Source organism: Sceloporus occidentalis, unplaced genomic scaffold (assembly GCF_023333645.1).
Source record: "Sceloporus occidentalis isolate IW3139 unplaced genomic scaffold, rSceOcc1.0.p SCAF_2, whole genome shotgun sequence".
NCBI classification, from domain to species: Eukaryota; Metazoa; Chordata; class Lepidosauria; order Squamata; family Phrynosomatidae; genus Sceloporus; species Sceloporus occidentalis.
This window is the reverse complement of record NW_028316982.1, coordinates 271515966-271530256: the sequence shown is the minus strand read 5'-3', so window position 1 is coordinate 271530256 and position 14291 is coordinate 271515966. Positions and strand designations below refer to the sequence as shown.

The 14291-nt window shown below is 43.2% G+C and overlaps 1 protein-coding gene across 5 annotated transcripts in view; it reads right to left on the bottom strand.

Moving 5' to 3' along the window:
- The window catches only part of LOC149320187 (glucose 1,6-bisphosphate synthase-like), a 58621-nt gene that overhangs the window by 10270 nt on the left and 34060 nt on the right, over positions 1-14291 (bottom strand). For all 5 annotated transcript variants that reach the window (XM_089513093.1, XM_089513091.1, XM_089513090.1 and 2 more), the window contains exons 4-7: positions 9352-9458; positions 4110-4194; positions 2258-2341; positions 1076-1269 (exon numbers count right to left, since the gene is read on the bottom strand). In XM_089513093.1, coding sequence (XP_089369219.1) covers positions 1076-1269; positions 2258-2341; positions 4110-4194; positions 9352-9458 — 470 coding nt within the window. The remainder of the gene's footprint in view (positions 1-1075; positions 1270-2257; positions 2342-4109; positions 4195-9351; positions 9459-14291) is intronic.

The window sequence follows — 14291 nt, the reverse complement described above, 5'->3', positions numbered from 1 at the left end:
GTTGGGTATGTTTAGCCTGGAGTAGAGACGGTAAAGGGGTGCTATGATAACCCTGTTTAAGTATTTGAAGGGGTGTCACACTGAGGATAGAGCATGTTTGTTTCCCGCTGCTCCAGAGACTAAAACACGAAACAATGGATGCAAGGTACAGGAAAAGAGATTCCACCTCAACATTAGGAGGAACTTCTTGACAGTAAGGGCTGTTCGACAATGGAACACACTCCTTCCTGAGAGTGTAGTGGAGTCTCTTTCCTTGGAGGTCTTTAAACAGAGGCTGTATGGTAATCTGTCAGGGATGCTTTGATTGTGATTTCCTGCAAGGCAGAATGGGTTGGACTGGATGGCCCTTGTGGTCTCTTCTAACCCTATGATTCTATGAAGAAGTTCAGCTTTGAGGTTAACAGCATGTGCACACTACAATCTTTAAGTCTCCTGATTCTAGGAAGGGGCACAGTTGGAGTACCAGCCAGAGCTGACAACAGACACTCCTGACCTATCTGAGCTGGCATTTGGAAAGACAGGTTCCAGGAGAACTCTGCAACTGTGAATGCAAGTCTTTCAGGGGGAGCATGACCCCATCCAGAAATGGGTGACAGACCACCAGCCTGAGATTAGGAGCCTTGATAACAAGCACCTCTGTCTTATCTACACCCAGTTTCAATTTGTTTTTCTTCATCCAAACCATTACCTGTATATGTTATTTGCACCTACTATTTACCACAAGGTGTAAAGTTTAAAATCAGAGGGAAGGTGTTGTTTTACCCACTCCCATGGACATTTCCTGATGAAGTTTAGGTGAATCTACATTAAGATGAAGAAGGCAAATATGTGTTACTAAGCATCTTATTCCACTTAATTCACAGTTCTGTATGCAAATAGGGTGGGTGTATTGGACAGTCCCATGAAAATAGACACACTAAGTTGGTCCACCTCCAGAGACAAATGGAATGATTCCTGGATGCTCTTTGGGGGGGGGGGTCTAATTGAATGACTAGTTCTTGTTAAAGTACTGGACTCACTATGTCAACTTGATGCCCCTTCAGTTGTAACAACCCCCATGGCTTTAATTTATTACCTGTGGTAGCAGATCTTTTTTAGATCCTCCATGTAGCTTGCACATATTTGCTGCAGCGGATCTCGAGTAAGAGGGCTGCTATCTACCAGATTCTCGTTCCAAGAGTCATCCCATGGCTCCACACATTCTTCTATACATTTCAGGATCTCTTTATCATGTGGAGATGTGATCTGTGCACCATTTTCCCAGTATACCTGAAGCAGAGATCAGGTCAAGAATTCATGGTGTAAGGGCAGGGTCTGAGTAGGTTCTATACACTCCAGTTCTACTACACAGCAGCAAGTACACTCCTAACACAGACATACATATTATTCATAGATTAACAGAAGCAAAAGAATCTTCAGCAGGAATACAAGCTCTACATAATGTAGTACTGCCACACCTCATGTACTGCCTCATTTACTTACAGTATTCAATCAAGCAATTATTTTTACAAAAAATTAGAGGGAAGAACACTGAACCTTGACAAGGAAAAGGCCTTCCTTGATTTGGGAATCACTAACCAACTAAAATAAGGCATCTTTTCTTTATAAGGAAGGTATGGCAGAACCAATGAGTGGAGGGAAGGCAGCATTCATACAGTGCTTTTTTAAACAGAGATGTTCTCAGAATGATTTACTTTAAAGCAAAACATAAAAGGATCTTAACTATACGTGAAAATTATTGCACCCAAAGACAAATACTGTGGGAAAGAGAGAAACCAGTTGTATTAAGCAATGGAAAGATTTCTTGCTCTGTTAAAGCCAGGAATCAATGAAAAATGACAGGATTCTTTGGTGAGTAAGCCAAGATTCATTTCCAGGTTGGTCAAAATGGCAACTCATGCCATTAAGAATGAAACACAAATCCCTATACATACCATGCCAACTTTCAATATGTTGGAGATGTGGAACTGAAGAAAGTTTTGAAAGGTATTCATAAACGCAGGCACCAAGACAGTATACTGTCTGTACTAACCAGCTGAGTCAACCACAAAGACTCGAGCAAAGGAGATCAGACACATTTTCTTAAAACCATTTCCCCATTAAGAAAACAGAACGTCACACAGGATTCAGTTCTAGAACATTTCCCTGAATGTTTCAGTTTGTGACAATGACTGCAAGCATCTCTCACACAGGTATTTCTGAGATTGAGAAAATGGTAATTAATAATTAACATCCACCTAGAGAGTTCCCAACATACCTTGTAGCCATTGTCTTCCTTGCGGTTATGGGAAGCAGTAATCATTACACCAGCTACGGCTCTGAGCTGCTGAACTGCATAGGGCTGCAAGACAAAGTTCCATTTGTTCCAGGATGTCAGGGTTTCCAACAGAACTCCAGGAAAGAACAAGAGTTTCACCATGCATACATACAACTGGTAAAAGGCGTACGCTTGGATCTCTGAATACTAGCATTCTAGGTTCAGAAATATTTTAAATCTTATCAAATTAAAATAAGCATGACACGTCTTTTTAACGAGTTTTAGACTTCAAGCTGCAACAGTAAATGGCTTGACTTGCTGTTCAATGAACCTACATTGAGTAGGGGATTGGACCTGATGCCTTGTAGGGCCCCTTCTAATACTATGATTCTATGACTTAGTGATGTTACTCTGTTAAAGCAGCATTTAAAAATATCCTGATGGAACATACACAATCCCTACAAGAATTTAAAAACTGAGTGTAGCTCTTCGTAAGTATACAAACTCATGGTTTTGACCACTTTAAATAGATCAGATTTAAGAAGATACTCCTATATGCATAATGGATCCCAAGATGGCACTTCATGCACATAATACAGGAGACTGTTTACTGTACACTTGTTCCAAAAGTTTCAAATGGCTTGATGTGTGTTAAGCTTTCTCCTGATTTTAGGCAGCCCTCTGACTAAAGGAACCATGATTTTCAGTTATGACGACTTTGGAAATTGAGTGTTAGCAGTATAAATCACTGTAAGCACAGGCTTGAGAATGAGAGGACAAATGCCCAGACAGACTTGGGACAAAGACACAAGTCAGTTACTCCTACTGTAAAACAGGAAGGACCACTACAGGGCATGGCATTGGATCAATCAGAGAGAGGGCTGACATTCACTCTGATTTCTAGTTCCTTTCTAAAGCAACAATCATAGCACTGCTTCACTGCTGCATGCAGAGTACGGCCTTTACAGCATGGAGTCAGAGTCAAAGTTGTGAAGTTGGAAGCAATTTTGGCTGGAGTCAGAGTTGGAGTAAAGAGGAGAATTGAAAGAATAGTAATATATTAATATTTCTTATTTATTAATATGGTAATATATTTATTTTATTATTTTTATAATCTTGTTTGTGGTTTTAGATTGTGCACCATAGGCTGGCTTTTGTTTCTATTTTGGATTGTTGTTTTTTCTCCTTTGTAAAGTGCTATGTAAAGGCTATGGCGCTATACAAATAAACGCAAGAAGAAGAAAATGACTTCAATTTCAAAATAAAAATAGTAATATTAAATGCCTAGTTTGTTACATATTTACTTTCATATGAATTTATTAGCATTTTGTTATTCAGAAATTTTAATCAAATAAATATATTTTATGTTCTATCAATCTAAATGGTCTGATGATTGCTTTTAATTGTTGCCTGCTTATTTTAACCAATTCTATGTCATATTATTACCTATTGTTTATACGTATTTTGTAGATTGTATGCCATTGGCAGGTTGCATTTTTATTAATCATTTGTATGTACCGCACTGTGTACATTTACAGCACTAGAAAAATAAACTATAATAATAATAATGATAACGCTTCATGTGGTGATGATTCAATGTCTTGTGCTAACATTCTACTACAGTAAATTTGTTGTTATTAATTAATATATATTTACCACTCACGTAGGTGTTGAAGTCAAAGTGTGGCATGCTGACTCCACAGCCCTGCCTTACAGTACACAAACACAATGTATTCAATCCAAAAATCACTTTACTGCCATTGAATTCAATAAAGATTCACAGTGGAGAGTAGAACCCAATTCAAAACCTACTAACTACGTAATCAATCATAATGGGAAGAGGAACACTTACCACAAACGGCGTGGGAACGTATCTTGAGAACAAGTAGACAGGGACGCCCTTCGCAAGCAGGACGGCTGCCGTGAGCTTCGCCAGTCTGTGGAGGACAAGTAATGATCAGCTAACTCCAGTGCTCATACTTCTTGAAGTTCTAAGCCAAGAAAACAGTATGACGGTAAAGTCAGATGTACAGTCGGCTCTATCTATGGATTCTGCATCCATGGATTCAACTACCCACAGCTTGAAAACATTTCCCCCCCAAAATCCAAAAAGCAAACCTTGATTTTGCCATTTTATATAAGGGACACCATTTTACTATGCCACTGTATACAATGGGACTTGAGCATCCATGAAATATCCACAGGGAGGCCTGGAACTAAATCTCAGCAGATACTAAGGGCTCTACTGGAAGCATCCTCACTGGGTCAAGCTTTGAGGAAAGGCCTGCTCCAGATTTGAAACTGAAGTTGGCATAGCATTGATTACCAATGGTAATATTGCCAATAACACTCTCCCTTGCTAAAATATCCTCACAAGAATTTTGTAAATACAAAATATTAAAGTGACCAAGGAATAGGTCAGCAGGTGGGAGCATGTGGCACTTTCAAAATTAAGTCACAGGAGTAAAGGCAAGATGGAGAGCTAGGCCAGCATTCAGTTTGATGCTGAGTATACATCTCACCTAAGCTGTGATCTGTCACTCTCTGGATCAGGGACCTGTTGTGAGCTGTGTTATGTCATTGTGCACCCGTTTTGTCATTGCTCAATAACCTCTCTCCAAGGCAAAGTTTAATTACTTTAATGTTTATAAGGGACAAAAAATATTTGGAATTCTAAAGGAATTAAACTCAAAGAAAATACAACATACAGAGCTTCTTTTATATGCTGATCTCATACTGAATAATCAAACTGCTTCTTGAATCAAGGAGGTGTTGAAGGAAACAAAGATCTAAAGGTGCAGTTCCTGGGCATCTGATGGACCCCTGTCCATTTCTGAAGAGCCCAATTTTGCCTGTATAGTTAATGTAGCTTTATCATAAAAATAAATTTTATGTTGCTGTTATAATAAGTGAAGAGATGTAGCGATGTGCAATGTGAGTGGAACCATGAGCGCTAACACATCCATGGCCTGAACCTCTGCAGTGTATACCTTAGCTCCTCCAAACAAAGGACCTTCTCCTGCCCCGTGAGAATGAAATCAGATCTGTTATGTAGAAGGGTTTATACCTCCAAGTCACTTCGACTTAGACATTAACAGGCGGACAGACAGGACAGCTGCATCACCTAGATTTCTTCCTCTTGACCTCTAATTTTTTCTTCTATAAGTAAATAATATTTTTTTAATGCAAAAATGGTTGAAAAACATGGGGTTTTTTAACGTTGAGAAACTGTGACAAGAAGAATCCTTGACTGATGAGAATCTTCATTGTTTCAAACTTATTCTGCCCAAAATTTTCACAAGGGTATTTTGAGCAGAAATCATCATTTTCTGTGCAGCAAACAGCCTTTTCTGCATGGAAAATAATATTTCAATACATAGGTATTAATTTAAACTCAAAAAACGATGTTTTCTATGCAAATCAAATGTATGCAAATTTAACACTAAATTACAGCAATTACAGAAATATTATTTTGCACACGGAAAAGGCCTGTTTCCTGTCCAAAAAAGGATGATTTCTGCGCAAAACAGCTGCAGGGGATTTTGTTTCACAGAATAAGTCTCAAATTGCCAACAGCTTTTGAAAACTGTGTAGTCAAAGATTCGACAGACAAGGGGAAGGAGAAGGAAAGGAGGAGGAAAGTCTTGTTTAGTGCTTTTAATGAGAGAAATGATTTCATAAGAAGTTGTTGGAATAGTTACTACAAGCCAATAGTTGAGAAAGAAAGACAGAGGTACAATTATTTGCTTGATGGAAACTGTGTAGTTTTCAAAGACTTTCTCACAGCAGGTAAAAAACAACTGAAATTACCAATTGCTACCTTCGAGAAGAAACTTCATGAAACCTTTTATCCCTACCTGGAAGAGGGACTGAGCTATTCCTATTCCTAAATGGAAGGAGAGATCGATGTGTGATACCTATCTCTCCTTCCTTCCACTTTCCTAACCAAAGAGGCCTGAGGGTCAGCCCAGTCGTACCACAAACCCTGTTTCTGCTCCTATGCAACGCCAGGTCTATAAAAAATAAGACCCACATTGTGTATGACCTTCTGCAGGATAAAAACTGCGACCTGGCGTGCATTACTGAGACCTGGCTGGGGCCTGAGAGCGAGGCAGAATACCTTCCAGCCGGGTACTCAGTTAAGGACCAGATCAGGTTAGGTGGGCGGGGTGGTGGTGTTGCCTTGGTCCATAAAAACACCCTCTCCTTAACCAGGATCCCAGTCCGGAAAACAGATCACATCGAATGTATTTACCTGTCCCTGAAGGCTAGAGACAGTCTAGGGATTCTGTTGGTCTACCGGCCACCCCGTGCGCTAACAGACTCCCTGGCCGAGCTGACACAGCTGGTCTCGGAACTGGTGTTGGAGTCCCCTAGGCTTCTTGTCCTGGGGGACCTCAACATCCCTTTCGAGGCCAGTGATATTCCAACAGGTGCAGCTCGGGAGTTCATGACTACCATGACAGCCATGGGCCTGTCTCAATTAGTCTCAGGGCCAACACATTGTGCTGGTAATACTCTTGATGTGATCTTCAGTACGGATATGGAGGCTCCGTGGGTAGAGATCTCTAGCGTCTCTCCCTTGTCATGGACGGATCACTTCCTGGTTGAGGCTAGAATCAAGGCTTCTACCTTTAACCCCCCCCCCCCCCGGGGGTGGTGGACCTATTAGGATGGTCCACCCTCGAAGGCTGATGGAACCCATAAGGTTCCAAGAAGCCCTAGAGGGGTATACGACTGGTTCTGACGGCGATTCTGTTGATGCCCTAACTGACACCTGGGATGCTAATCTCTCTAGGGCTATACACAGTATCGCTCCCAAGCGTCCTTTCCGGCCTGCTTCCAATAAACAACCCTGGTATACGGAAGATCTCAGGGAAAGGAAGCGGGTCGCGCAACGACTAGAGCATAAATGGCGAAGACATCAGCGCTTGTCTGACAGGACACTCCTTCGCTCTCATTTAAAAGCTTATGGAGTGGCAATACGTGCAGCAAAGAATTCCTTCTATGCTGCACATATTGCGTCCGCAGAGTCGCGTCCGGCAGAGCTGTTCAGGGTTGTGAGGGAGCTAACTCGGCTTCCTCCCACCCTGAGCCCTATTTTGGAGTCATCTAAAGCCTGCTGTGACGAATTTAACAACTTCTTTGCGGATAAAATCTCTCGGATAAGGGCTGATCTCGACGCCAGTATTTATGCAGATCATACAGGAGAGGTGTCCGAAGCGTCCGTGGTCCCTGTTATACTGGATCACTTTGAGTTTGTTAGTACCGATGAAGTGGACAAGATCCTCTGAAGTGTTAGGAGGACAACTTGCTCTCTTGATCCCTGTCCCTCATGGCTGACAGCTCAGGGGGGAGATGTGGTGCGACTTATGTTACACCGCATAATCAACACATCTCTAAGTGAGGGTCAGTTTCCAGCTAAATTAAAATTAGCAGTGGTTAAACCCCTGCTAAAGAAGCCTTCCTTAGACCCCCTGCTTCATAATAACTATAGACCCATCTCGCTGCTGCCTTTTTTGGGGAAGGTGATCGAGAGCAGTTGCCTTCCAGCTTCAGTCGATCTTGGATGACACCGATTTTCTGGACCCATTTCAAACCGGCTTCCGGGCGGGCTATGGAGTTGAGACTGCCATGGTCGCCTTAGTTGATGACCTCCGTCTGGGCATGGACAGGGGGAGCGTGTCCCTGTTAGTGCTTCTGGACATCTCAGCGGCCTTCAATACCATCGACCATGGTATCCTTCTGGGACGCCTGAGGGAGTTGGGAATTGGGGGCACTGCTTTGCAGTGGTTCCGTTCCTACCTCTCGGGCAGATCCCAGATGGTGGAGTTGGGGGACTGTCGCTCCGATAGGAGGGCCCTGACATCTGGTGTCCCTCAGGGAGCGATTTTGTCCCCTATGCTATTTAACATTTACATGAAGCCGCTGGGAGAGATCATCCGGAGACATGGGGCACGGTGTTATCAGTACGCTGATGACACCCAGATAATTTTCTCTATGTCTCCGACTGATGCAGTAACTAAGGATGGCATCTCTCTTCTAGATGCCTGCTTGGCGTCGGTAATGGGCTGGATGAGGGAGAACAAACTCAGTGTGAATCCAGGGAAAACGGAAGTACTGGCGATAGGTTCCCCGGTTTTGGGTGGTGAGATCTGTCACCCGGTCCTGAACGGGGTCACGCTCCCCCTGAAGGACTCGGTGCGCAGCTTGGGAGTACTCCTTGATTCGTCGCTCCAGCTAACTTCTCAGGTGGATGCGACGGTCAGGAGTGCTTGTTATCAGCTACGGATGATACGCCAGCTGCGTCCCTACCTGGACCGAAAGGACCTTGAATCTGTTGTACATGCTTTGGTAACCTCTCGATTAGACTTCTGCAATGCGCTCTACATGGGGCAACCCTTGTACCAAACCCGGAAGCTGCAATTGGTGCAGAACATGGCAGCCAGACTGGTCGCTGGTAGTTCCAGGTCGGACCATATAACACCTATTTTAAAAGACCTTCATTGGCTGCCTATTTGCTTCCGAGCTCAATACAAGGTGTTGGTTTTGACCTATAAAGCCCTAAATGGCTTGGGCCCAGGGTACCTGGAGGACCGCCTCTCCCCATATAATCTGCCTCGCACACTCAGAACTTCCGGGACCAAATTGTTGGAGGTCCCTAGGTCCAACTTGATACGGACCTCACAGAGGGCTTTTACTACTGCTGCCCCTTCTCTCTGGAATAAGCTCCCTGCAGAGCTTCGCTCCGCCACCTCATTAGCTGTCTTTAAGAAACAGCTGAAAACATATCTATTCCGGCTGGCCTTCCCACCTTAGATTGTCTGTTTATTTTCCTGCCCTCCTTTTTCCCTTTTGACCCCGGACCATTGTAAACTCCTTCTCTCTTTTCCTTGCCCTTGACATGTATATTTTATTATTTTCCTGTTCCCGTTTTTGTAGTAATGTTTTTAACTGTTATATTGTATTTTTATCTTGTATTGGAATGTTTTAAAAATTTTGTAAGCCACCCTGATCATATCTATGGAAGGGCGGGGTAGAAATAAAATTTATTATTATTATTATTTATTATTCCCTATGAACTAAATCCATACCTTGGGCTACTGCACCTGCTGGTCGCCTGGCCTCGTGTGTCATATCCAATGACAAAACCTCGTTGCTTGAAGTCTGAAAAACATTTCTCAAGGTATTTGTACATCCCCTGCAGCAAAATAAAGGAAGAAATTGCATATAAAATACCTCTTATCTGCTTAGGTTTTCGAAACCATTCCTATCCCATTGGCACAGGGTAGGTAAAGGCTCTGTACCATACAAATAAAGATTTCTCCTTTGCACATGTGCAACAGATAATAAATCAAAGAAAGGGAAGCTGAATCTTGCTGTTGTTGATACCTATCATTAGCGGTAATAGCAGCAGTAGCAATAGTAGAATTTTTTTATTTGCTCATTTAAGGCATTCTATCCTTCACACATCTTTTAGCCACAAAGGCTTCCAAAGTAGTTTACAAGATAAATGGTACAGCACTCCCTGCCCCAAGGTATGGGACTTAAATTTAAGATCTGACAGACAAGGGAAAGGGGATGGGGATGGAAGGTAGGAGGAGGAAAGTTTTGTTCAGTGCCTATGGTGAGAGAAATGGTTTCACAGCAAATGAAGCCAAGACACCGGTATATCTCTGTTAATGAATAGAAAGTTTACTACCAGAGACAGAAATAACATGGAAAAAAACAGAATTATGTTCCTACACCACAGCACAGAAAACAGTACAACATGCTTCAGTAATTGTTATATTCAAAACAACATGCACAGGAAACAATAATGTCCATCCACAATCAGAAAAAAAAACCTGAACCTTTTGGAGACCACTCAAAGGCTGCTTGCAAAAGCATCCGGGGATGACTTGTTCTTTCACCAACCTCCACTTTTTAATGATTTCCATTATGGTGGACAAATGTATCAATATATGAACATGCAGACTTAACTCCCCTTTTCTCTCTGTTATGCTGTCCATTCACACTCAGTAAGGGATTCTGGAGTCAGTTGCTCTTAACCTTGCCTACTGTAGGCAGGCACACACAGCAACAGTAGGAGTGGAAGCCAGACACAGACATATGTATGCCATTGGTATGTGAGGATGTCAATCCAAATTACAAGTCCTTAGTGTTGGGACATGAAGTTGCAGGTCCAGTTTTAAGTATGGTTGTTAGTGCACAAAGACATAGGAAACTGATCTTTGTGCATGGAGATGAAGTGGCAGATCCAGTTTTGCAATGGGACTAGCCTGTGGTGAGGGGAATAGGAACGTTGGGTACTTACCGTGACACATTCATTTCCTGCAGAGAAGGGTCCTGGCATCCTGTAATCTGGGTTTAGCTCCTCCTATTTGCTCCTGTAGGCAGGGACAATAAACAAAAGACCGGCCCCTATATAAGGAGGAGCTAGCCCCCATGAGCCTCAGTCAATAACAAGCCAAGCGACTAGTAAGGTAATCAAGGAACTGAACTTTAGTAACATCAGCTAAGGGTTAACTAGAACACCTTAGAAAAAAACTAGTCCAAGAACAAACAAGAACTCAGAAAAACCAATCCAGCATCAAGAAGAAGAACAAGGCAGGTCCACCAACAGGCAGGCAGGGTCGGAGGCCGCAGGCAGCACCCGGGTGGGCAGGATGCCAGGACCCTTCTCTGCAGGAAATGAACGTGTCACGGTAAGTACCCAACGTTCCTTTTCCCAGCAGAGAGGGTCCTGTCCTCCTGTAATCTGGGATTTACAAAAGCCCTCTCGAACTGGGAGGGAGGTGCTGCTAGGAGACTGTGGGCCCCGACACAATCTGTTGGAGGAACCTCTTTTGAAATGACACCTCTATGGACTGAGACACGTCCAGTTTGTAATGTCTTATGAAGGTCGAAGGCGACTTCCGTGTGGCCACCCTGCAAATATCTGACAGGGAGGTGCTAGTGGTCAAGGCCGCAGAGGTAGATGCACTCCTGGTTGAGTGCACCATCAACCCCTCGGGTGGAGTGAGATCAAGAGTTCAGTAGCTCTTTTGAATAGAAGACCTGATTCACCTAGTCAGAGTCGAGACTGGTACCTTGCACCCCAAAGAGTCCAGGCGAAAGGAAAAGAACATCTCAGATGACCTTAAGGTTGAAGTCCTCTTGATGTAGATTTTGAGGGCTCTGCACACATCCAATGTGTGCCAGGTCTTTTCCAAGTCCTTCTTAGGATCGGGGCAGAATGAAGGCAGGAGAATGTCCTGTGACACCTGAAAGGCTGAGTTGACCCTAGGCACGAAGGTAGGGTCTGGATGAAGGCATACTGAGACAGGCCTAAAAATACACAAGTCTTTATGTACCGACAGGGCCCCAGCTCTGACACCCATCTGGCGGAGGGAATGGCCGCGAGGAAGATGACCTTGAGGGAGAGGTGTTTGAGGAAGGCCTCCCAAAGGGACTTGATCGGACCAACCGTCAGAGCCTTTAAGACCGTGTTCACATCCCAAGATGGAAAACGATGTCTGGTGGGCAGGCCCTGTTGGAAAACTCCCCTTCACAGCCTCTTAATGTGAGGATGGCTGCCATTCTAGCTGCTCTCGTATGGAGCAGAAACGACGTGATGGCAGACACCTGCCTTATAAGCATGTTGGGTCAAGCCCTTCTTAATGTCATCTTGGATGGACTATAGCAGGTCAGCCACTGAAAACCTGAAGCAGTTGATGAGAACTTGCCTAAGCAGTGGATTATGTGATCAATCAGAATAGAACCTGATCTAATCTGGACCTATGGCAGCTTCCAGCCTGTCACTGATCACCTTGTCAACTGGTTATAGCAATGAAGGTGATATTAAGGTGATTTCATTTGTAGTAATTAAGACTTACCACTCTGAAAGAGGAATGTTAATGTCTGACCTCCAATTAAAAATTTCAAAACAATGTGCAGTTCTTTACTGGAACATCTGTGACCTGTGTAAAATAAGACTAATCCCATGGTTAGGCAAAGAAGACACTGGATTAACCTTTATCTCGCAGACATTGGTGAGTCCATGCAGAAACATAGATGCACTCTGTGTTAACAGGGCATGTGGTCAGAATTAAGTCTGATTTCTTTTGAGGATGAACTTGTCTAGAAACTTCAAAAATCACCCCAACTCCATGTAGCAGACTATCATCAACCTGTAGGCTGAGGGGTCTCCCGACTGAATGAACTGCTGATTAAGGAGTCATGAAATGGGAACAGAGGGCTTGGCGAAGATAGCCCTCTGGTATCTAATTTCGAGGAGAGAATTTTCTCCACAAAAGGGATCTGTCAAAGGAACACAAACCTAAATTTAAAATAGTATAGTGGGCCCTCAATATGTACTGGAGTTGGATTTAGGACTTTGCATGGATACCAAATCCATGGAAGCTCAAGGCACATAACATATAATCGCATAGTAAAATGGAGTCTCCTATATAAAATAGTAAAATCTTAGTTTGCTGTGTTGTATTTTTGTTTTGTTTGTTGTTGTATATATATATATAGCTGTGGGCATAAAGGTGGCTGGTGTAAGTCTCTATATGGAGCTGTATGGTATATTAAATCTGAGCATTTTTGCTAGCAGAAAACAAGGCATAGGCACTAGGGAGTCTGTTTTTCCAGCCCCAAAAGGTAGTAAACAATGGTGGTGTTTGGACCAGACCATGCCATGAAAACCCAATCAGGGATAAGACACTCACCCACACAGCAGCTAACCTTATAACCATAAAATCATAGAATCATGGAGTTGGATGAGACCACAAGGGCCATCAAGTCCAACCCCCTGCCATGCAGGAAATCACAGTCAAAGTATGCCCAACAATATGGAAAGGAATCTTGTAGCACCCTGAGACCACCAAAGAAAAGAGATTAGCAGCATGAACCTTCATGGCCTTGAGCCCAATTCATCATATGTATGATAGATCCTGTTACAATAGGCTTGCCAAGCCAGGCAGCAGTTGAATGGCAAGCCCATCAGCAGGCATTCTTATTTAAAATTTAACAATCTAGACAAGGTAAGAGGTAATTGTGATTTTTGTGGCAGACCCCTCAGGGCTCTGTAGGATGTCTGAATGGGATTTGAAGCAACCCCTTAGTAGAGAAACCTGATTATATTGTTTTAAAACACTCATGGAGGAAGGGGAGTTTCTCCTCCCATGGAGAGGAGTCTGTCTGTTTGTTTTTGATAAGAATTCTTCTTAACCCCCTGTATTAGTGAGAACCATCTCATGGAAGAAACTGTTGTTTTTGTTTGTTTGTTTGTTTGTTTAGTTTCTTCCCTTTAACAGACATCTCTCCAACAAAGAAGGGAAGGCAAGGGGAGCCACATCTTTTGAGGCTAGCTGACTGAGGTTCACTGTGTTTTATAACAGGAACATAATCCTTTTGCCACTAAAATGGAGTTTGGTTGGTCACCTTAATCCAATATATCTATCACCTCATATGAGATGTTTTTACCAAAGATCCTCAATGCATGTAAGCATTAGAGGTCTGCTGAGTGACCAGAGACCTTCTCCTTGCTTGAGTCACCCTGTTTATTAGCATTTAAATGAATCTGTATTGTTAAAACTTATGCTCTTAATGAGAAGTGCTATGGCTGATAACAGTTTGCACAAAGGAGGTAGAACCATGTGCTCTGGACCTAATGGAGACAGTGATGGAGGCTCATGAGGAGGCAAGAAAAGTCATCATGTGGCTTTTATGGCTAGCCCCTCCCTTGAAGAATTAGTTTCCAGGCATCTTCTCTGGCCTGGAAAAAGGAGAGGGGGGTGAGCAGAAACAGCACAACTCAAACCTCATGTGCTAACATTAATAAAATGAACACCAGAAGGTTAACCAGTATCTCTTGTAAATCTGAGCCCACAGCCCTGTTGATGTGGGGGCTCACCCCTCCTTTATTTGCCCCATCAAGGGAGGCTGCCTGGGCCGTGGCTTATTCCAAGCACTGAGGAAACTGCTCTTAAGTTAGCAGTGACTGAAGACCATTGCTAATCATGGGTAGATAGCTGCCTATGGCCTG